Source organism: Peromyscus californicus, unplaced genomic scaffold (assembly GCF_007827085.1).
Source record: "Peromyscus californicus insignis strain IS unplaced genomic scaffold, ASM782708v3 Scaffold_7__1_contigs__length_154581171, whole genome shotgun sequence".
Classification (NCBI taxonomy): Eukaryota; Metazoa; Chordata; class Mammalia; order Rodentia; family Cricetidae; genus Peromyscus; species Peromyscus californicus.
The window spans coordinates 80,015,270-80,039,809 of NW_026294595.1; the positions used below are offsets into that span (position 1 = coordinate 80,015,270).

The window sequence follows — 24,540 nt, forward strand, 5'->3', positions numbered from 1 at the left end:
TGTTTCACAGGAAGGGGCACACATTTAGTACTGTATGCCAGGGTGAAAACTTGTGGCCAGGAAAGATGTAGGCTCCAGCAGGGAAACTATTACTAACGTTTTGCTAAATGAATATGATGTAGTTTGCTCTGCTTCGAGGGTGCTGGGATTAAAGGTATGTAGCACCACTGCCTGGCTTCTCTTCTGTTCTTCTCAGTGCTGGGATTGAACCTAAGGTCTCATGCATGCTTGGCAGGCATTCTATCTCTGAGCCCACCGAGCTGTGTACCAAGGAAGCCAACTTTTTCCCTCTTTTTAAAAAAATGTATGTATATACTTTTAGTTATTTTCACTTTATGCATGCTAGAAGAGGTCATTAGATCCTATTATAGATGGTTGTGAGTCACCATGTGGTTGCTGGGAATTGAACTCAGGACCTCTGAAGAGCAGCCAGTGCTCTTAACTGTTGAGCCATCTCTAGTCCACTTATTTCTTCTCCTCCCTTTCAGGCCTATTTAAAAAAAAAAACAAGAATGATTAATTAAAAAAATGTGTGTGGGGCTGGGCATAGTGGCTCAGGACTTTAATCCCAGCATTTGAGAGGCAATGGTGAGTGAATCTCTTTGAGTTCCAGGCTAGTCTGATCTACAGATCAGAGTGAGTTGGAACATCAGAACTACATAGTGAGACCCTGTCTTGAAAATCAAAACCAAAACCAAACAAAAAAAGTTTGTGTGTGTGTGTGTGTGTGTGTGTGTGTGTTTGTCCCATGTGTACAGCTGCCCATAGAGGCCAAAAGAGGATGTTGGATCCTGAAGTTTCAGGCAGTGGTTAGCTGCTGGATGTAGGTGCTGAGAACTGAACTCTGGAAGAGCAGCAGTGTTCTTAACCATTGAGCCATCTCCGTAGCTAGCCCCTTAACTTTGAAATAAATAAAATAGAAAACACTTAAAATTAAATATTTAGCCTAAAGAATCAGACATAGCTTTCACCCGAAAAAGGGGAGAGGTGAGAAATTGGATCGTATAAGTGCAATAAAAAATGCCTGGGGATTGGGGAAATGGCCTGGTGGGTAAAGTGCTTGCTGTACAAGTGTGAGGACTGAGTTTGGATTCTCAGCACCCGTGTAAAAGCCAGATGAGGTAGTGCATGCCCGTAATTCCAGTGCTCGCTCCTCCAGTGAGATCGCGAGGTGGAGACGGGGCAGGCAGTCCCTTGGAACACGTTGGTCAGTTAGCCTGAGTACAAAGCCGGGAGTCAGAACCCTGTCTCAGATAAGGTGGACCACCACCTGAGTTGTCTGCTGACCTCCACCCTTGCCTTTGTGGCAGTGCAGGCTTGCACTCACAACACACACAGATACGAGTGAAATTCTTTGCTGTGCTTTGGTTTTACAAAAAATAGTTTGGTCACCTTAAAGAAATAAATGTCATTGAACATACCCACTTAGATAATAAAATTGGCTCCTCTGGAAATCCCAACTCCAAGACTACAATTCTTCTTGTGTACTAGGGTCGTTTGTTAATTTTATTTAAATAAGTTAGAATTCCTTCCTCCCTCTCTCCTTCCCTCCCTCCCTTCCTCCCTCCCTCCCTTTCTTTTTTTCTTTCATAACAGCTTATGCTAACCTTGAACAATCTGTGTAACCGTGGTGGGCCTTGAACTCCTAATCTTTACCTCCCATGTGCTGTGACAACAGGTGTGCCTCACCATGTCTGGCTTGGCATTGAAGAAAGCTTCAAAGCCAGCTGTGTCTAGAGTCTAAAACTTTAAAACGCAATGTATTTTTATTGTGAATAAGCAAATGAAAGCAAAATTTATGTATAATTCTATTACAAAAAGAGTATTAAATTGGTTAAAATCATATTTCAAGAGAACAAATAGAAATAAATGTACTTTAAAATATTTTCATATTGATTATTTTATTATACAAGTGCTTTGTCTTCATGTATATATGTATATCATGGGCGTGCCTGGTGCCCACAGAAGTCAGAAGAGAGCATCCAGTTCCCTGGAACTGGAGTTACCAATGATTTGAGCTGCCATATGGATGCTGAGCTGGGTCCTCTGTAAGAACAGCAAGTGTTCTTAACCTCCGAGCCATCTCCCCAGCTGGCCGTGTTTCACTTATTTTCATTGTAAACTTAATTGAGTTTTAAAGTAAAAAAACTTACTAAACTTTGTTTTAACTTCTCATAATGTTCTTTTTCTTCTCTCATAATTTTAAAAACAGGAGACTCTTCAGAATCAAAAGGAGGCATTAATAAAGGAACATAAAGAAGCAATGGGAGTTTTTAAGAATCAGGTGACTTTTATGATAGACTAACTGCAATTGAAAATTGTATATTTTTTCTCTCTTCAGTGAGTATTATGACAAACTATTCTCTGCACACACAGAAAACAAAAGTGAGAATGTTATGGAAACTAGGAAATAAAATTTTTACTTATAACTCATGCTAGTGTAGAGAAATTTGGAAAAAAAAAAATGTTTTCTTGGTGATGTAGATGCATCTGTCCTGTCCTAAATAATTTTGATATGTGCTCATTCACCCTCTTTCTTTTGTAAAAATATGTTATTGTCTTACCTTTCCTATACTGCTTCTTTACTGGAGTCAGTCTGTTGAACCATGCATGGTTCATGGGTCAACTTTCCAGTAAATAAAAATATTAAGAGGAAGATGTGAAACCAGGCATGATGGCATATGCCTTTAATCCCAGCACTCTGGAGACAGAAGCAGATGGGTTTCTGTGAGTTCAGATGGATATCTGTGAGTTTAAGGCCAGCCTATATTTCAAGTTCCAGGCTAGCTGGAATAGAGATACATAGACTTTGTCTAAAAACAAACAACAAAAAACCCCCAAACAAACAAAAAAACAAACCATAACAAAAAGCCCAAAGAAAGAAGATGTGAAGGAGGGAGAGGAGAGGTGATCCTGACTTGTTATCTGCTGAAGCCTCTGTGAATAGCAGTCATCAGTAATTGAAAAATAAAGAAAATAAAACTAAAATATTTTAGAGAAATGAAAGCTATACCTTCATTAATTTAAATCCCATCATCTTCGACTTTCTCAGAGTCATATCTGCTCCCTAGAAAATATTAGCTTAGATTTTCATTAGTGTTAATTATTCTTAACGAGAAATAAATACTTCCTGTAAAACAACAACAACAAAAAGGAAAATATTAGCTTAGGAAAATATGTTCAGATACAATATCCTGTAGAATTTTTTGTTTATATCCACTGTCGTCATTTTTTTCTTCCCTCTTTTTTGTCTTTATTTCCATACAAGTATGTGTGTAGAAAAAGAAACACAAAGAAATAAACCTGTGTACCTGTCATCATAGTTAGTTAAGGTTAGTGATAATTTACATCTTGGGATGAATTGGTTTAAACAAGACAAACTTCCTTTTAATTTGAAATCAGTCTAACCAAAGCTATAAGAGTTTTAATTGAAGGGTAAGGAAGCAGAAGCCCATGTGTAACACAGTGTTCTGTAGACTGCAGAAGTCTGTGTCTTTGTCATCACAAGAGAGCGAGCACATAAGAACATCCTGATACCTGCAGGATACAGGAGACATCTTCAGATTCTCACATTTGTTTGTTTTACAGTACTAGAGCTGTATGCAATACAGTGCCTTTCACATGGTTGGAAAGTTCTGTATCATTGTGCTGCATTCACAGCCCTGTGTTTACTTGTTTATTCATTCATTCATTCATTCATTCATTCATTTATTTATTTATTTTGGGTTCAAAACAATCTGTATTTTATTTGATAAAATCTCAAATATTAGCAAAAAGTGATATTTATACAAAAACTGTATCATTCTAAGCTCAATATCTTGTCCCATAAATATACAAAAAATTTTGCAGTGATTTTGAGTTAATTTGGCTATTAGTAAACTTTCCCTTAACATTTTAAATTATTATTACTTTTATCTATTGTCAAATTAATTCTACATCATTTAAATACATGACTTCTGTGTAATTCTGTTTGATATATTGCTATATATGTAGATGGTTTTCAAAGGAACTTTTTTGTGAACATAAAATTTATTTCTTGGTAAAATATCTCTAAAATCACACCAAGCATAGGGCTTTCTGATGTCACTCATCTGACATTGAGTAAGGTTTGAACATTTGCTAAAGGTTTCCTTCCACTATGCATATTATAAAAAACCCTTTTATTGTATGAATACTGGGGCAATAATTACCCGTTGAATTTGTTTCTTTCATGAATTTTCTGACATGTTCTAAGTTTTGAGCTTCTTGTAAAGAATTTTTTAAAATTCTGTACATTTGTTAAATTTCTTCCCATTAATGTTAGGCTTCAATATCTGAGGACTCCATAACACTTGCCACATTCTTAATATTGTACAGGTTCTTTCTAGTATGGATTATGTGATAATTTTTAAGATTTAAGAACCCAGATAAGGTTTTCCCACATGCTTTGTATTTGTAAACTTTCTCTAATGTATGGTCTTAGTGAGGTTTTGCAGAGATGATCCATGGGAAAAGGACATAACACATAAAACACTCACTACAATTTTAAGGGTTCTGCATTCAATGGGTCTTTAGTGGCCTTGAACATGTGAATCATGGGCAAAGGACTTGTCACAATCTGTATATTTTTAACTTCCTTCTCCACAATGGATTCTTTGATGAACTTGAAGTCTTGAGGCCTTAGTAAAGGATTTGCCACATTCTTTTCATCTGTAAAGTTTCTCTCCTGTGTGGAATTTGTGATGTCTTTGTAGGTGTGAGATCTGCCTAAAGAACTTCCCACATTCTTTACTTTTGTAAGGTTTCTCTCCAGTGTGTATTCTTTGATGAACTTTTAAGTTTTGAGCCTACAATAAAGGACTTTCCACATATATCACATTTGTAAGTTTTATCTCCAGTGTGGATCCTCTGATGAGCTTGAAAATTTGATGCATTGTTAAATGACTTGCCACATTCTTTACATCTGTAAGGTTTCTCTCCAGTGTGTATTCTTTTATGACCTTTAAGTGTTGAGCTACAAGTAAAGGGCTTTCTACATATATTACATTTGTGGTTTTTTGTTTTGTTCTGTTTTTTTGTTTTTTTCGAGACAGGGTTTCTCTGTGTAGCTTTGCGCCTCTCATGGAACTCACTTGGTAGCCCAGGATGGCCTCGAACCCACAGAGATCCGTCTGGCTCTGTCTCCCGAGTGCTGGGATTAAAGGCGTGCACCACCACCGCCCGGCCATATATTACGTTTGTAAGGTTTTTCTCCAGTGTGTGTTCTTTGATGAACTTTAAGATTTGAGCCTATAATAGAGGACTTTCCACATACATCACATTTGTAAGGTTTCTCTCCAGTGTGTAATCTTTGATGAACATTAAGTGTTGAGCCTACAATAAAGGACTTCCCACATTCTTTACATTTGTAAGGTTTTTCTCCAATGTGTATTCTTTGATGAACTTTAAGTTTTGAGCCTACAATAAAGGACTTTCCAAATACATCACATTTGTCAGATTTCTCTCTAGTATGGATCCTCTGATGAATAAGAAATGTTGAACTCTGAGTAAAAGACTTGCCACATGCTTCACATATGAAAGGTTTTTCCCCTGTATTGGTTCTCTGAGGAAGATGAAGAGAAAACCCATGGGTAAAGGACTTGCCATATTCTGTACACTTGAAATCTTTCTCTTCAGTGTGAATTTTGCAATGACCTCTATATTTTGATGCATGTGAAAGGAACATGTCATGCTCTGGACATTTGTATGATTCTTTTGTCATATGGATTTTATAATGCTCCTTAAGTACTGATAACGTAGAAAACAACTTTCCACATATTTTACATTTGCACATTTTTTCATCAGTATGAACCACATTAATTCTAAAGTGGTCTGAGCATCTCCTTAACTCCTCCAAAATTTCTTATATGTTTGTCCAACACTGAATCTTGGATTCCCTGCAAATTTTGAAGGGTGGGTGAAATACTGCCTACATGCTTTGGATTTTGGTTGATTCCCTTCCGTGTGGCTTGAGTCATTTTGAATATTTGAATGGAAATTGCAGGATCTGAATGGAAATGATGCAGAGTGAGCTTTGAGAGGAGAAGCTGGAACTTCTTCATCTATTCTGTCAGGAATGCCAGTGATGGATACTGCATAAAGATCATTTCCATCAGCACATGATTCAGGCTCTTCATTGTCAGATCTACATACCCAGAGCTTCCTTATGTGTAATTCACCAAGTTCATAACTTCCAAACTGTCCTGATAGTTCTGTTTGGCAAGTAGCTTGTATACACTCTTTTGGGAACAACTCCCGAATGGGATAACAAAACAGAGCTGGTTCTGTGTTTATTTTATTTATTTATTTTTTTAAAAGAACTATTGAATGTAAATGAGTGTGGAAAAGAGAGACATCTCAAAGAAAAAATATTGACAATTTTGCTAAAGTCCTTAGTGCTGCTTAGAATATTTTATTTTTTCCATTGGCATATTCACTTGCATCTTGCTGTTTTAAAGTGACATTTTTAAAATAATAAAGGTCATTTTTATTTCATTATCATATGTATTTAAGCAAAGTCAGGATATAAGTACTGCTCATGCAAATAGAAATGCTATGATTTCATAAAATTTTACCTTTAGAAAATGATACATGCTATTGCTTAAAAGTAGATAGTAAATATTCAGACATTTAAGATTTCTGGAGGGTTAAACCAAACTTCAAAGGAATTATTGGTATTTAAATATGATTTAGTTATTTATGTGCTTTAGTGATTGCCTTTCCTTTTCTTTCATATATTTATATTTTCTGAATGTGAGAACAAGTTCAAGTTGTATAAATTCAATATAGAAATATAGAATCCTTTCACATTCTTCCACTAGTTTACTTACCTGTATTTTAATTTTAAAACTTAACAGCTGCAAATGAAGATGTATGCCTTGGAAGAAGAAAAGGTAACTATTAATTTGTAAAATATAGTTAGATGAACTTATCACTGTTCACTAAAATAGAAATGAGTGTCAGTTAAATAAGGGAGAATGTTGGTTGATTAAAATCTTACAAACAGAAAGAACCTGAGGTCATCATGTTACTTGACCTTTGTGATTTTATGATTGAGAATATTCAGGCCTAACAGATGGGATGACTTTCCATGGTAAAACTGGGGCTAAAATTCAGACTTCTCCAGCTCCTAAATTATCATGTGTTCCTTCTGCTGCAGTACTTCCTTCTATGAGTCACCCCATGCTCTGTGGGTCACAACTTCTTTGGGGATCACATATCAGATGTCCTACATGTCAGATATTTACACTATGATTCCTAACAGTAGCAAAATTACAGTTATCAAGTAGCAACAAAAATAGTTTTGTGGTTGGGACTCACCACAACATGTAGAACTATATTAAATGATCACAGCATTAGGAAGGTTGAGAACCACTGCGCTAGTGCCTTTTCAGTGTGAGCACCTGGTTTAAATGTAAAACTCTTGAGATGACTTGTATCTGGTTGCCAGCTAATTGAAAGAGGAGACATGACTTCTAACAAATCAAGAAACTTACCTGGCACTAAATATTTTCTTATGCTAACAGTTGACATGTATTATGCCAGTTATGCTAATGGACACAGAATTTACAATATTAATTTATACACATACTCTCAAGCAAGAGGCTTTTAAGGAAAATTCTCCCTTACCTTTATAGTTATTATGTAAATATACCTAACCCTTATTGATTAGAATGTATTTGCCCCTCTGCACTCACGTTTTTTGCACCCCTGGTTCAGCTTGACACTAACTAAAAATACTAGTTAAGAAAAATTGTTTCTGTCATGGATACATAGATTTTATTCATGATACCATTTCATAACCAGTGTTTTACAACAACTATATAGAATTTATATTGTATTAAGTATTATAAGTAATCTGGAAATAATTTGAAGTATGTAAGAAAACATGTATGGGTTATGTGCAAACACTATTCCATTTTATATAAACAGGTTGGGCATCCTTAGATTTTGGTATTTATATAGGGGCTCTTAGACTCAGTTCCTTGTAAATTCTGAGAGATGATTGTATATTCTATGTAAGAATTTAATAATTATATAGTGTCTATAAGTTCTCTTAGAAGTGTTCTTATAAATTGAGTTATCATAGTTAGAATATTTTATTTTATGATTATTATATAAAGGTTATTGCAGTGTTTTGATGTTCAAAGGCTATTAGAAGTATACTCTGTCATATAGATGTATGTTTAAAGTCTGTGAAATATTAGGTTTAAAATACAGGTTTTGGTTCTTGAGTTCTATTTTCTCCTTTTATATTTACACTAAAAATAAAATATTGAAGTGTGATTTTTTTTCTTAAAGGGAAAATACAAACTTGCTTCAGAAATCAAAGAAAAAGAAATTGAAGGTTTGAAGGAAACATTAAAAACATTGCAGGTAAAGTAACTTACTATTTAAAAATCAATTTTCTGTTAGTATTGTGTCAATAAAATACCATTCAACATTGCTAGCAAAGCTAATAATATTTATATTACATTATAATTTTATATAATACAATAATTTGAAATTTGAATTTTTGTTTGATAAATATTATAGTATATTAAATAGTATATACATGTATTAAGTAGAATACACATATACCTATAGTATATGTGCATTAAAGTAGCCTTCATTATTTATTGCTGTAATATAGGTGTCCTAGTTGCTGTTTTATTCCTGTGAAGAGACACCATGATCAAGGCAGCTCTTGTAAATGAAATCATTTAATTGGAGGTTTGCTTACCTGTTAGAGGTCAGTCCATTATCATCATGGTGGAGAGCATGGTAGTACACAAGCAGACATGGTGTTGGAGAAGTAGCTGAGAGTTCTGCATCTTGTTCCAAAGGCAGAGAGAGTGAGACTGAGTCTGGCTTGGGCTTTTGAAGCCTGAAAGTCCACACTCCCAGTAACACACTTCCTCCAACAAAGCCACATCTGCTGTCACAAGGCCACACCTCCTAATCTTTCTCAAATAGTGCCACCCACTGGTGACTAAGCATTTGAGCCTATGGGGGCCATTCTTATTCAAATGGCCACAATAGGTAAATAGCTGTAGTTTTTAATATTTCATGTGTGAGGAAAACAAGTATGGCCTCTATGTTACAATTTATATGTGGTCTTTAAAAATTAATAGTCTAGCACTTGGGAGAGAGGGGAAGGTAGATCTCTGAGTTTGAGGCCAGTCCAATCTACATAGTGAGTTTTAGGATAGCTATAGCTACATAAAAGGAGAGACCCTGTCTCAAAAAACAAAACCAAGCAAAATTCTAGCATTAACTGAATATTTGCTACATGTTGTAAGTGTTACAGCTCTAAAGATAAAGGTATTCTGGCTGTCAGAAGCCAGGTTATACTTATAGCAGTGTTCTTGTGGGGATGGTTTCCCCAAAGGAATGTACCAATCCTGCTCCTCTCCCAGAGAGCCATTACAGCTCAGCTCTGCTCCACTCTGCTAAGGGAGGTTCCCCTCAGAGATGTGCATTGCTTCTGTGCTCTAGGGAAAGTTGTCATTTCTCTGCTCCGCTCTGCTAAGGGGGAAACCCCCCACAAAAATATAGCTGTTTGCTCCTTTTCTGGCGGAAGTTGTATTTCTCTGTCCTGCTCCACTCTGTGGAAAGAAGGTCTTCACCTAAAACTCATTCAAGAGATTTATGGGAGGGAGGAATCCAGGAGATCGCTGCCTCTGCCAGGGTGAAAAAGGCAGCTTCTAACTGAACAGGCACAGAGCTTTTTAGGGGCAAAGTTTTTCCAGGATAAAGATTTTCAGGGTGGGAATTGGTCGGATTTCAATCCTCAAGCATGGACAAGCTCAGAGATTGGCTGGATGTTGTGCTCAGGGATTGACTGGTTTTTGTGCTGAGGCAGAAAACCTCAGGTCAGGGGCGGAGTGTGTTTCCTTGGCTCTGGTTTCAGGGCCAAAGTGTGTTTCTTCCATTGGCTCTGGTTTCAGGGTCAGGGTGTGTTTCTTCCATTGGCTCTGGTTTCAGGGTCAGGGTGTGTTTCTTCCATTGACTCTGGTTTCAGGGTCAGGGTGTGTTTCTTTGGCTGGCCCTTTTCCCCTACACATGTGAAGTCCTGATTTTTCTGTAGATTTAAAGACTAAGAAATTGTAGCTTTTGCCCTTAAATTGTTCAGTCTCATACTGGTAATTTATTCAGTACATGATCATAGAAAGTCTGCTGTGTACCAAACACTTTTCTTAGTGGGACAGATACAGCAGTGAGCAGAAAAGGGGAAAGATTTCTGCCTTAAGCCTACAAAAAATAAAATGAAATTAAAACGGGAAGATTATTGCAGAAGATGTTTCCATGATTTCAAAGTATTACCATATAGATAGCATTACTTACAAAGAGCAAATCAGAAGATCAAATATAAAATTGCTAATGATGGGTTCCTTGGGTTCAGTGTTACTGTGACATAAGGAGCACATACCTTTATCTGTGTAATTTCTTTTTTTTTTACAGCAAGCTTATACCAATCTAACACTGACAAAACAATGAGACTGTCTCAAAAAACAAAACAAAATTCTAGCATTACCTGAATATTTGCTACATGTAAATTACTTATTTTCTGCAAACATACAGACTAAGGAACTATAGCTTTTGCCATTAACTTGTTCTCGGTCTCATAGAAAATACAAAAGATGTTCAGTTATACTATTGGATATCCCATAAAACAGCTGACCTGGGATATTAAAAACTGTCAGTGTGAAGTAATAGTGGCACACACCTTTAAGTTTGGCCCTTAGAAGGCTGAGACAGGAGGGTATGAGTTTGAGGTAATCATGGGCTATGCCACATACATACCTTGTATCAAAAAAGAAAAAAAATATTCATTGGCATCAAAAAACCTAAGGGTCGAATACTTTTGCTTAGAGAGAAATTATATGCAATATATGAACCTTGACTAGATCCTGTACCGAGGAAAGACACGACCATACAAACAATTAAGCTTTCAGTTGGGGAGATTTGGGTAGAACTATTTGTTAGACTATAAGAATTATTGTTACTATTCCTATGGGTATAATTGGTATTGGAGTTGTAGAGAACAAAGTTTTTGTTCTTAGAAAATGCTTAAAGTATTAGGAGTGAATACTTTTTCTGATTGCAAAATATAAAACATTATTTAGAGAAATTAAATAAAGGGTGAGGTATGATTATTGATTAAGAGTCTATATTTAATTTTTGTTTTGTTTTTCTGTGAACTACTTTTTTCTTGCCTCTATTTCTTTATCATCTCTGGAATTTTTAACTAAATTTTTCTCTAGTTTATTCTTCTTTTTAATTAGTAAATTTTGTTCTTTCATGATTTCATACATGTGCCTGTTGATCCTGTTCTCTTCTACCCTCTCTTATTTCCCTCCTATTCCAACCAACACCCTCCAATAAATCTCTTTTCCTATTTGCTAGTTTTGTTTTTGTTTAGTGCCCCACAGAATTTCATCAGGGCCGATTATGTCAACCTGAGTTTTGAACTGACTATCAGAGCCTGGTGAGCTCACCAGTGGTTATCCACCTGGATATCGTTCCTCTCCTCTCCTAAAATCTGCCAGTTGCCAGCAGATCAGCAGTATATGATAGGGCCCTGTGAGTCCATCCCCTGTCCCCTAACTGACTGTTGGGAGAGCCTGATGCTGTAATCTAGTGCCAGTATGCACAGCTGCAGAGTTTGTAGTTACTTTGACAGTGTCCCGTTTACAAGATGAGGTTTCACATGACCCCACCTACATATGGCTAAAGACCCAAACCCTGTCTCCAGAAATCTAGGAAGAATTGAGGAGCCCTCACAGGCAAGGTTTCTTAGCTGACCATTCGCTCCCCAGGGAACATGTTGCAGTGCCTAGAGCAGTGGTTCTCGACCTTCCTAATGTTGTTCCTCAGGTTGTGGTGACCCCAGCCATAAAATTATTTTTTTTGCTACTTCATAAATATAATTTTGCTACTGTTATGAATCCTAATGTAAATATTTTTGGAGACAGAGGTTTGCCAAAGAGGTTGAGACCCACAGGTTGAGAACCACTGGCCTAGAGAATTCTGTGACAGTAGATGCAGGCAGAGTCCAGGGATGCTACCTCATACTCCAACTCAAAGCACAAGACAGCCATTGAGAACAAAGAACTGTCCAGCCTAACACATCAGCAGTGCTGAGTTTGAAAACCTGCCTTAGAGTACCATCGTTAAAAGAGATCATGACATCATTTCTACCAGGAATAAAGTCAGAAAGCTTATGGAAGAGGACCTCGGGCCACATCTCTCCACTCAGCTCCTCCACAGTGGAGTTGGGAGATGTCTTTCCCCAGGCTAAAGAAGGGAGGTGACAAGAGGCAAGGGCTGTCGCTGGATACAGTCCACAAAGGGAACTGTGGAGACACTAGTTTTACTAGGAGAGGAGACTCCATGTGGAGCAGTAAGACAGTCAGAGGACATGTCAATTCAGGGCAGACACTCTGAGATCCTTAAATACTGCTAGTGTGTTTTGAAATCTCACCAATCAAAGACAGCATAAACTTTTATGTTCACAAAGATCATCTCTGGACTACTACCTTGTGGCATATGTACAGATACATATTTTACTTCCTCTCCCCATGTCATTTCTCACCACTTATGTAATGGGGATTCACTGTGACTCCATTTTATAGCACATTAACTCTTCTTCTTTCTCTTCCTCTTCCTCTTCTTTCTTCTTCCTTGTAAACATCAAATGGTGGATGATGCCGATGCAGTGGGAGGGCCCGGAGGACATTATGAGGCCACGGCTGCTTCCAAGGAGGATTCAGCAGCAGTTTTAGGAGCCACAGTTGTTGTTGAGGCCATGGCCATGGTTGAGGCCATGGGGCTTGTGAAGGTAAAGTCAAAGACAAGGAATGGATCCCCATCATCAAGCTGGGCTGACAGGTTAAAGACATGAAGATCAAGTCCCTGGAGATCTACCTGTTCTCCCTGCCCATTAAGGAATCAGATAATGAGTGTTTTTCCTGGGCACATCCCTAAAGGTTCTAAAGATCATGCCAGTGCAGACTTGGGCTGGCCAGTAGACCAGGTTCAAGACTTTTATCACTATTGGATACTACAGTGGTCATGTTGGTCTTGGTGTTAAGCACTCCAAGAAAGTAGTCACTGTCATCCGAGGGGCCATCATCTTGGCCAAGCTTTCCATTTTTCCTTTGTGGAGAGGCTACTGAGGGAACAAGATTGGCAAGCCCCACACTGTTCTGTGAAATGTGACAGGCCACTGTGGCTCTGTGTTGGTGCCCCTCGTCATTGCCCCTAGAGGCACTGGCATTGTCTTTGCTCCTGTGCCCAAGAAGCTACTGATGATGGCCGGTATTGATCAGCCAGGGGCTGCACTGCCACTCTAGGCAACTTTTCCAAGGCCACCTTTGATGACATCTCTAAGACCTATAGCTACCTGACCCCCAACCTCTGGAAAGAGACTGTGTTCACCATGTCTTCTGATCAGGAATTCACTGACCATCTTGTGAAAACCCACACCAAAGTCTCTGTTTAGAGGACCCAGGCTCCAGCTGTGGCCACCACATAAGGGTTATTATAGAAGAAAAATAATGTGAATTAAGTCTGCTTAAAAAAAAGAGAGAAAATAGAAATCACTAATACTGTATCTATTATAAAAGCACCCTTTCTAATTTGTGTTTTCTTACCATATCTTTAGGCCCAACTTAAATTTTGGTAAATATTGAAAAAATTAATAATTTTTCCTACTAAAATATTTTCAAAAAAGCATGCTAATTTTGATTTAAGTAATTTATTCTTTTTAGATTATTTTGGTTGCTGTCATATATACAACATCTAATTATTTCAATAATGAGTATTTTCAAAGCAAAAGAAATTTCTTCATATGGCTGACCCTTGAACAGGTCTAAGGACATGTTTTGTCTTGCTGGTGCCGTAGTACAGGTGACATACTGCACAATACCTGATCTATTAGACATGATACCTGAACAAAGTAGAGCAATGAAGGGTCCTGTGAGTCCCATCTCCCCCACCCCAACTTGAAGGCGCTCAGGTAAAGCTCCCGTTCAGGTACAGATCTGACACAAACCCACCTGGCAAAGACCTTATAACACAGAACTGCTCCCCTTCCTCCTTTACTTCCCGGGTTACTTAGTTTCCTTCCTCTCTTGTCCTTTTGTAATGCAGTACTTTACCAGGTGCTGGCTACCATGAATAACTGGATAGCGTCTTTCATTGTGGAGCTCATAGCCAAGGGCTTCTTCTATCCATTGAATTACAAACCAAATAGAAACAGAAAACCATATACCCCAAAAGAGAAAGAAAATAAGAAAAGCAATGATTTTTGCTGTGATAGATTATTTGAATGTGTTCCCTTTCTGTATAAGTATGGTACCTAGTTGATTTCAAAGGGAGGATTTACTTAACAAATGAGAGACTTTCCCTAACAAAATGTGTCTAAGGGCTAGATAACTTTGCTGATGCTTTTGTGGCAGGACACACTCTTCTTGAACTTCAGGTTTCCTTTAAGTGAGGAAGTTGGACTATATTAGTATTTCCCAAACAAGATCACTTCTATAGAGTAATAAAGTATGTCCATTATCTACTCTGTGTAATAGGAGTGAACAAGAAGAGGAGTCGGCTTCACTGATTCTCCAGAAGCATGAAGAAGATGGGTAGAATGTGATAAAACTGGAAAGGGACTAAGGAGATAAATGACCTCTATAGCTCTCTCTCACTATTTTCTCACTAACTTTAAACTTACTATTCCTATTGACTATAAGACATGAATGACTCTTGTAGATATGAAGGCACATTTAATAATTTGCTTTTTCTACTATTGAAGTTTAATGGTCTTAGGCCTCACCCAATCACATTGATGAAAGAGAACAGAATTCTCGGAGCTGTGAGTTTGTGTATGTATCGGTCCATGAATAAATAAGTCTTAGCCATTTGAATAATGTTTTCATCAGGAGGACAGAGGACATGTATCACAAAAGGTGAAAAACATCCTCATCAACAAATGATGCTGGAACAGCTGGGCATTCATGTGAAAAAATGATTCTAGACACAGACATACATTTGTCACAAAAATAACTTAAAAGAATAAAAAGCCCCCCCAAACAAAACAAAACAAAACAAAACAAGACTTAAAATGGATTATAGACCAAAGTGTAAAATACAAAACTATAGCAATTCTAGAAAATAATGTAGGAGAAAATCTAGGTGGGTTTGATAATAACTTTCTAGGTACCAGACCATAGGAATGATCCATGCAGTGATTGGTGAACTGGGCTTCACGGAAATGAAAAACTTCTGCTTTTCAAAAGACTTTTAACATAGTGAAAGACAAGCTACAGATAAAAAGAAAATATTTACAAAAGGCACTCCTCATTCAGACTGCTACCCATCACATTAAGTTTCCTCTTAAAACTCAGTAGAGGAAAACAACTCAAATGAAAAAATATGCCGTAGATCTTAACAAAAACCTTACCAAAGATACACAGACAGATGGCATATGCACATATAAAAAGATGTTCCACATCATATACCATGAAGGAATTGCAAAGAAAAGTGTCAAAAATAACACTATACTTCAATTAGAATAACCAAAATCCAGAACATAAGTACTGGCAGGGATGGATAGCAACCAGAATGTTCATTGTTGTGGAGACAATTTGGCTATTTCTTACAAAATTAAAAATTCTTTTTTAAAAAGCAGAGGGAAAAAAATTAAAAAAGAGTATGGGGCATGTTAATAGTGGAAATATTCTGTGTGGTGCTGTAATGCTGGGTACATATCATTCATTTGTTCAGACCCATAGAATGTTCAAGAGTGAACCCTGTTGTGAACTGTGGACTTTGAGTGATAATGTGTCATTATAGGTTCGGTAATTGTAACAGGCGCATAATTTGTGTGTGGGAGGAGAGGAGGGAGGGAGAGAAAGAGAAGTTAATAGTTGGGAAGGTTGCTCATGTGTGAGAACAGGGAGTCTATGGGATATTTGTACTTTTCTCTCAGTTTTGCTATGAAACTGAATATGTAGTTTTAAAATCTTGAAAATGAGACTTACAGCTCTCTGAGTGGATTCATAATAATTCTTATTACCAAAGTATTTAGCATCCTCCCAATTCCAAGTATTTATTTTGTGATGTGAAATTAATATTTTTGATCATTTAAGAATCTAAAGTGTGATGACTTCAAGTTTTACCTTCCCCAATAATCATCATCTTTTCTTCTTTCCATTTTCATAGAAGATGCATTTTGAGTCTTCTCAGTGTGCCTTTCATGTCTTTGTACTCTCACACTCTTTATCTCTGGGGGCTTGCTGCGGTTTATGCCATTTCTTTACATTTATCTTCTAGTTCGTTAATTTTTCAACTGTGTTTTATTTGTCATATAACTTATCCATTAAGTTTTTTATTTTATAACTACATTTCTGTTTTATAGAAGTTCAATTTGGTACACTTTTAAATCTGCCTTTTTTATAGTATCTTATACTTTTCTCATGCTTTTTACTTTGTCTTTTATGTCTTTAGTCATATAAAATAATTTTATATCTTTGAGATTTTTATCTCTTATCTCTAATTATTGGGGGTCAAGTCTTCCTGTTTGCAGTGCCTGCCTGCTGAGTTTTTCCCCTTGGAGGTCTTTGTATTTGATGTGGTTCATAAATTTTAACTTGCTAGTCCCTCTTCACAGGAAGTACATTTTCTGGTGAAATTATGTCATGTAACTTTCCCTACAGAACTCGTTTATGATACTTCCTTTTCCCCCCTGAATCTCAAAATGTTAGTGATCATCCCTTGGTTGTGTGTGCATGCAGGGAGTGTACACATCCTTTATATGCTTTATACTAAAGGTAAGAGTTTCAGTTTTTCATGGCATAGCTTTTATTTTTGAACTAGAGATCTAGCAAAAAGCAAGTTTCCTTGTATCAGTGTACTGAATGTTTTTGCAATTAGGAACAGCTCATTGGCTTATATTTATTACACATGCTACTGGGCTACATATGGATATTTTTCATATAAATATATATATACTAACCTATCTTCCCCATTCCTCCCTTCCCTGTTAGTCCTTCCTGTTCCCCTGGTTCTGCATCTACTTTCATGTCATATATACATGCGATTTTATGTATTATGTAAAACCTATGAACCACAAATGAAAGGAAACCTATGATATTTGTCTTTCTGAGACTGATTTAGTTTACTTAATATGATCATCTCCAGTTGTGTCCATTTTCCTGGAAACCACATAATTTAATTTTTCTTTATAGCTAAAAATTTTATTTTAATGTATACCATATTTCTTTACCCAGTCTGGCTTTATTCCACAACTTAGCCATTATGGGACTGAGGCAGTAAACATTGATGTGCAAGTATCTCTGATGTGGGGTTTTCAGGATAAATACCCAGGCTCTATATAGCTGGATCATATGGGAGATACTGATTTCCATAGTATCTGGTCTAGTTTACATTCATATCAATAGTATGATGTTCCCTTTTGTGCACTTCCTTGGGAAACTTTTTTTTTCTTTTTGAGACAAGGTCTCATTGTAAAACCCTGACTGGGTTGTAACTTGCTGCATAGACCAGGTGGTGGTCTTGAACTTACAGAGATCTGTTTCTTCCTGTCTTGTGAGTACTTGGATTAAAGAGGTGTGCACAACCATGCCTTGAGTTACTTGTTTCCTAAATGACTGTCATTCTGACTGGGTGGGATGGTATACAGTTAGTTTGTGTTTTTTGATAACTAGCAAGAGTAAAAATTTTTTATATTTGTACTCCATCTTTTGAGAACTATTTGTTTATTTTATTAGCATATTTATTGAGTGGGTTATTTGATTTTTTGCTATTTAATTTTTTGAGTTCTTTGTATAGTCTAGATATTAATCCTTTTAAGGATAACTAGCAAAGATTTTCTCTAATTCTGAAGGTTGTCTCTTAACTCAGTTAATTGTTTCCTTTGCTGTGTAGAGGCTTTTTAGATTTGTGAGTTCCTATCTGTCAGTTAGTAGAGATGAAGACTGGTTTATGCTTTCATAGGTACTGTGTTTAGGCAGTTGCATCCTGGTAATCTTCTAGCCTGGGCTGAGGATTTAAATGTACTAATTATCCAGGTGGAAGTGGACTGCTTTATAGATACATGGGTAATTTTCAGTCTTTAGTATACTGCATTTTATTTATATAGTGTTTATTTTATTTATACTTAGTTTGGGTTTCAACTCTATTCAGAAACAGATACATATACTTTGATTAAAATATGTATTATCTTTTTATGACAACTTTAAAAATTTTACTTTTTGTTCCTTGATAGTTTAATACATGTATATAATGAGTTTTAGATATTATGCATTTTTTGTATAATTTACACAGTTCTCAAGCATTAACTTTGCAGATCACAGTATCATGTCATAATGTCGTACAAAGTAAATGTATGCTCCCACTATTTGTGTAAATTACTGGCCAGTTATAATAACATATGTTCACAGCATTGTCTCTGTTCACTCCTTGAGCTAATGTAAGTCAGAGTAATCCTTTACAACAGCAGTCAGCTATGGCAGGTATCTTAAAAGTTCTTATTAATAAAATCAAACCTGAGCCAGGTTTTGGGGTGAACTGGAAGATCAGAGAAACAGAATGAGCCACAGCTAACCTCACCTGGCCAACTTCTCAGCTGGTCCTATTTTCTCAGACTGGAAGTTTCTGTGTTCTCATCCCAATGGCTCTCAGCTGAACTGCTGCTCCAAAGCCTGAAAGCTTAACCAGCCAAAATGCTTAACCAGGCCAAATGCTGCTAGTTTCTGGTTCTCACACCTTATATACCTTTCTGCTTTCTACCACCACTCCCTGGGATTAAAGGCTTGCTTTCTGGGATTAAAGGTGTGATGAGTCACTATGCCTGGCTGTATCCTTGAACACATGGATTTCTGCCTCTGGAATGCTAGGATTAAAGGCATGTGCTACCACTGCCTATCCTTTATGTTTAATATTGTGGCTGTTCTGTCTCTGACCCAGATAAGTTTATTAGGGTGCACAGTATTTGGGGGAACACAGTACCACAGTTAGCCTATTCGCTTGAAGGTCCCTAGTGAATGTGCAAAAATCTAAGCAGCACTACAAATTACAAGGCTGACAATGATTTGCAGTCTGCTGTCTCTGAGGTCAACTTTGGCTATTTTTCCCATTTACCTCCTTCTTTCCACATGAGTGTTCTAGTTCTTTGAAACAAAGATATAAAAAAAGGTTTTTGACCGTGTTAAGGCCTTTGAACTTGTTGAAATATTCTTCCTTCTATCTCATGACTTCAATCAAAAATTGCTGTCTCAGGAAGGTCTTTACTGACCATGCAATGAAACTGCTTTTCCTGATTACTTTTCTTTAGCACTTATCAATATCTAATATGCCATGTATTTTAACTTACTTACATTATTTATGGTTTATCTTCCTCAGCATAAAAGTGGGCAAGCTTTTCCTGGGTCCATTTGTTGTTACCCCCAGTACCTACATTAATGTACTTTCCTTACAGGGGGCAAGCATTCAGTATTTACTGAAGAAGTGACTTACACATAACCTATTCTGTTGAGGTTATGGCAGCTGGCTAAGGCATTTGTTTCATAGTGAATGTGAAGCAGTTACTTTATTTTTCTTAAAGTTTAACAAATGTAAGTATATTGAAGAAAATGAGAATTCATACATGGCTGGTTAGAGTTTAGCTTGGTCAGCTATTCTGAAGGACTAAGTGACAATTTTTAAAGACAACAATGTATCCAATGTGAGCTGGCCTGCCAGAAAAATCTGAAGAAGCAGAGCAACACTCCGTTAAGAGAAGGCCCAGAGATGAGAGGCTTCTGTTGCTGTCAGAAAGTGGAGAAGGCAGAATGCCCATCACTGCTTGTCCCGGGAATTTGGAGATCTTGCAGCCGAAGCAGAAGAAGGAAATGAGGAAGTCACGGAACCCCTGTAGTTCTGGGCCCCTCGCCCGTGTGCCTGGCACCAGGCCCGCCATATACCTGTTCTTCCGGTAGTGCTCACAGGTCCCAGCATGGATGGCATGTCCTTTGCGAGTCTGCAGCGAGTCCCTCTTGTGCTTCCTTCCCTCAGGTGGCTTCTCTCCCTCTGGGCCATCCCTGGGAGTGAGGAGCTGACTCCTTCTGAGTCCAAAGTATTAAAAGAAGCTTTGTAATTTTTTTTTTTAAAGAACAAACCTTAGAAATTCTGCTTTTTGAAATTTATTCTACTAAAATGATTAACTACAAAATTCAAATAGAAGCACATTCCAGGATAATTCACAATGTTAAAAAGCTGAAAATTAGGTAAACCTATAAACACGAGTGGGATTAGGTAAACATTGGACTGCTATGTTTTATATAGCATTACAAGTTTTAAGAGACCTACAGACTGGGACATCTATCATATCCCACTAGCTCTCCTTTAAATTCCGAACTCTTTGAAGCCCAGAAATAATGAAGTATTCAGTACTCATTGAAGGTCATGAGATTTTTTTTTGTACTTAAAATAGTTTTTATTCCTGTGTTATTTGTTCTTTAATATTTCTTTCAGTGAACACCTAATGTGAAGTATCAAACTCTACCAGATGCAGTTTTTTAGTAGTTATGATTTTTTAGTAGTCATCATTCTTTAACATGGTGTAGTTCTTACCGCTTACTGTCTGGCTACTCTCATTGGAGCAGAAAATACCCTCTTACGGCCAAGGATCTGTTTTATCTATGTACTATCCCAGGAACATATGTATTGATAGTAGTCCTGTAAATATCTTATGAGAAAAGGCAATGAATGTAGTTTTTGAGACAGGATCTCAACTATGTAACCCAGGCTGGTTTCAGCCTTCCTTCCAAGTATTGGGATTGTAGGCACAAGACACTGTGCTGGCTTGAATGTACTGGTGTTGTAAGGGAGAGAGTTACTATAAAAATTTCAAAAATAATTCACTAAAAGTTGTAATAGAAGATAAATGCCACATTTGGTAGTGTGTAGTTTTGATGTCAGAAGGAATTTATAGTAAAGAATTTTAATAGATTTTTCTTCATTTTTCAAGGTTTCTCAATATTCTTTACAGAAGAAAGTAAGCGAAATGGTAAGAAAATTACATAATATATATTTTTACCACTTTTGTTAGTACACAAAATACATAGTAATACTGTAATATAAATGTGACTCTTTTAGTTAAAAAAAATCCTAGAAAGTTGATACTGGGTATTATTACAGTTTAAAGACCTGCCACAATTTCAAAGTCATTATAGCTTAGATCAATTTTGCAAATTTACTTGCAGATTTCTTAGTGCTTACATATTACAAATAAATAAAATATGTGGCAGTGTTCACTCTTCATTGTTCTACATTTAGGATATGGTTATTATTCAAGTAAGTATTTGTTGTTTTTTATTTCTACGCAAGTAAAATTAGTATTTATTTTACAGAATAACATTTCATGGAATACTTATTTTTAAATATTCTCCCTTGTAGCTGTATTTGATTTAGAAAGAGGTTTTGTTGTTGTTGGGATTTTTGGTGTGGTTTTAATTAAACATAATTCTCACTGTATTTACTTAAATCTTCAGAAGGCTTCTTGGGTGGGCTTATGCTATTCTAATCTTCATTCTTTGGAATAGACTGTAAAGCAAGTAAAATTAATTTTTGAGTATTCTTTGGCTATCACATAGATAAAAAATGAAGATCGTTGCTATAACATTGAATATCATATTAAATATTTTGCCTCTTGAAATTGTTTGAGGTGTTAAAAATAAAAGAACTCATAGGAAGATTGTTAGGCTTGATTGAATAAAAGATGTGAAAATTCTGTTGCTATTCAGCTGGAGAGAATAAAGATAATATTGTCAGACTATTTTAAACTGTGATTTTAATTAAGAAGCTGAAAAACTAGATTCCAGTTTAGCTGTAAGTACCGTGACATTTGTGCTGAAAGTCATCTTCAACGCTACAGTGGGTTTACACAAACTATAGAGAAATTGAATAATGTGCCCTTTGACCTGGGAGATAAGGCTACAAGTGAAGGATCAAAGGCCACATAAAATGTATTTTATTTTATTCCAGTTTAAAATTTCATTGAACAGATACTCATCATTTTTAAAAAAACACAGAAATAGCTCCAAGTTTTTTGTTAGTGTGTGAATGATAAGTCGTATTTTTCCTAACAGTTGAAAGCATTATTTCACTTTTCATTAAAATTATCTTATATATTGAGTACATTGAATATTTTATGCCCATTCAGGGACAGTATTTTTATGTAAAAGTTAAAAACCATATTTTTCTAAACATTCCTATATTTATTTGTCTTACAATTCTTAATTTATTATTCTATTCTTATATAATTCACATGACCTTTATTTAATGTTAATCTTATTTTATGAAAGTAGTACATTGTCTTCTATACTATTTAGCACTATGGACAAGCCAGTAAATAGGATAGACATTCCAATAGTGTCCAGACAGAACTTGTAGAACAGCAGAGTGCCTTAAAATAAGTAACTTCAAGATAGTATTGAGAAATTGTAAAGATGTCCGTGACTCCATAGAGGTGAGCACTTAACTTCTAGTAAATGCCAGTCTACAGGAAGTTCAAGAAATTGACTTCCCTGTAAAGGTGGAGATATGCCCCTACAGAAACTAACAAACACATCATGGATCAAAATATTTTTCTGTCTATCTCACCTTGGAAAAGTCATGGTCATTACCAATAAGAATATAACAAAATACATTGAAGAGTAAATCTGGAACATCAAATGAGCCATTGCTACAAGTTGGTCACTGAGAAAAATCCCATCATATATAGTGTAGCAAGTAGCTGATATTGTGTATAGTTAAAGTTACAGATGACCATCATGACTGTAACTACTATCTGCTTAATGAAGTAAAACCTTGTCCAATGCCCTTTAAACCATGTTTGACTTCTCTTTTTATATATTACTTTCCTTTAAGGAAAGACTTAGAGGAAGGATATCTTTTTCTTTATCAAATTAAAGCAAAGTTTCAGTGTTGAAAGCTTTGATATAATTCAGTGTGACAATATACTTTCTTTTAGAATAAAATGTTTTAGTTTGTAGTGTTGACCTGTATATATTTGTGTCTGTGCACAGTGTACATTCCTTGTGCCCACAGGTTCAAATGGCCATATATGGCCCAGACAGCTATAGGTGCCCATGTGATTTAGAAGTCTTAATAGTATTTATTTATCATGACCAGTGAATAGTCTGGAGTATCTAAAAGGCAGAATTCTATTGTGCAGATCAATGAAACTTCGTTTTCCTTGGATTCCACTTTGATGTCAAGCAAAGGATTTTTGGAATAAGTATACCACAGCTAAATATATGTGGAGTTCTATGAATAAGGAGTCCTGTGAAAGGAATCTCCAAACTTTGTTGTATTTTTCACTAACAGGATTATTAACGTTTGTGGATTTTGAATGACTACTTACTGCTTTTTATCTGAAAGGTTAAGGAGACTGTTGTGGGATCCTAAATTAATATGTAATAGACAGTGTTCTCTTAAAGGCTATGTAAGTATGGATTTAAAGTGAAAATATCCTTGACTTGAAAACATTCCATTAGAATCCAGTGAAATTGTATTAGATTTTTGTATATTTGCTAAGAATTAGTGTAATTCTCTTGTGAGGAATTAATGGTATTTAAATATGGTTCATTATTTTTATTGCTTAGTAATTGATAATAGTAATGACCTAAGTGGATATAAATTTTTATAAATTTATGGTGTTAACCTTTCTGAGAAGGATTCAACTTTTACCAATTATGTCTCTAGTTTTAGTAGATTTGTTATGCTATTACATTGTCTTCCTGTCATTACAAAGTATTGTTCTTGGTCCCTGTCATTCTGTTTTTTTTTTATTACATTCTTATTTTGTGTGTGGGGGATGGGGTGGGGTGGAGCATGTGCTCACTTAGAAGTCAGAGGAAAACTGGTGAGAGTTGGTTCTCTCTTCCCAGCATGTGGGTCCCAGGGGTTGAACTCAGTTCATCAGGCTTTGTGGCAAGTACCTTTGTCTACAGAGTCATCTGCCTGGCTCCTTGTCATTCTATTTTAAAAATTATGTATTATCATTAGATTTTTGTACATACATGTACCATGACATGTACATGGAAATCAGAGGACAGCTATCAGAAGTTGTTATACATGTATGTGTATGTTTATTTTATATATAACTTTAAAATTACTCTTAAAAAATAGGAACAAAAGGCCCATTTACACCATCTAGCTAAAGAAGATTATCACAAGCAACTGAATGAAATTGAAAAATACTATGTTACAATAACAAATCAGTTTGGAGTGGTGAGAGAGAATCATGCCAAGTTAGAACAAAATGGTAGGTGCTATCTTATCTAAGTTTATATATTTAATAAGGAATATTTAAGTGGATTTCCTTATTATTAGTCAATTGAACTTACCTAATACTAGTAATAGTAAGTGGCAATTTAATAAATATTAAATTAAGTTAGATTTATACATTGCATTATGACTGTTTTCTTGTCCAAATTAGTGATACCTTCTTTGAAAAGCACAATTTATAAAATCTGT

General features: G+C 36.1%; 1 protein-coding gene across 4 annotated transcripts in view; it reads left to right on the top strand.

Moving 5' to 3' along the window:
• Positions 1-24,540, top strand: part of Ccdc73 (coiled-coil domain containing 73) — a 126,567-nt gene that overhangs the window by 48,086 nt on the left and 53,941 nt on the right. Inside the window, exons 4-8 of one of the 4 annotated variants that reach the window (XM_052723917.1) lie at positions 2,213-2,284; positions 6,876-6,911; positions 8,320-8,394; positions 21,029-21,067; positions 24,193-24,328. In XM_052723917.1, the coding sequence (XP_052579877.1) occupies positions 2,213-2,284; positions 6,876-6,911; positions 8,320-8,394; positions 21,029-21,067; positions 24,193-24,328 (358 nt within the window). Of the gene's footprint in view, positions 1-2,212; positions 2,285-6,875; positions 6,912-8,319; positions 8,395-12,740; positions 12,842-21,028; positions 21,068-24,192; positions 24,329-24,540 lie in introns of those variants that run through there. The other 3 variants (XM_052723918.1, XM_052723919.1, XM_052723920.1) reach the window with 3 other exon arrangements.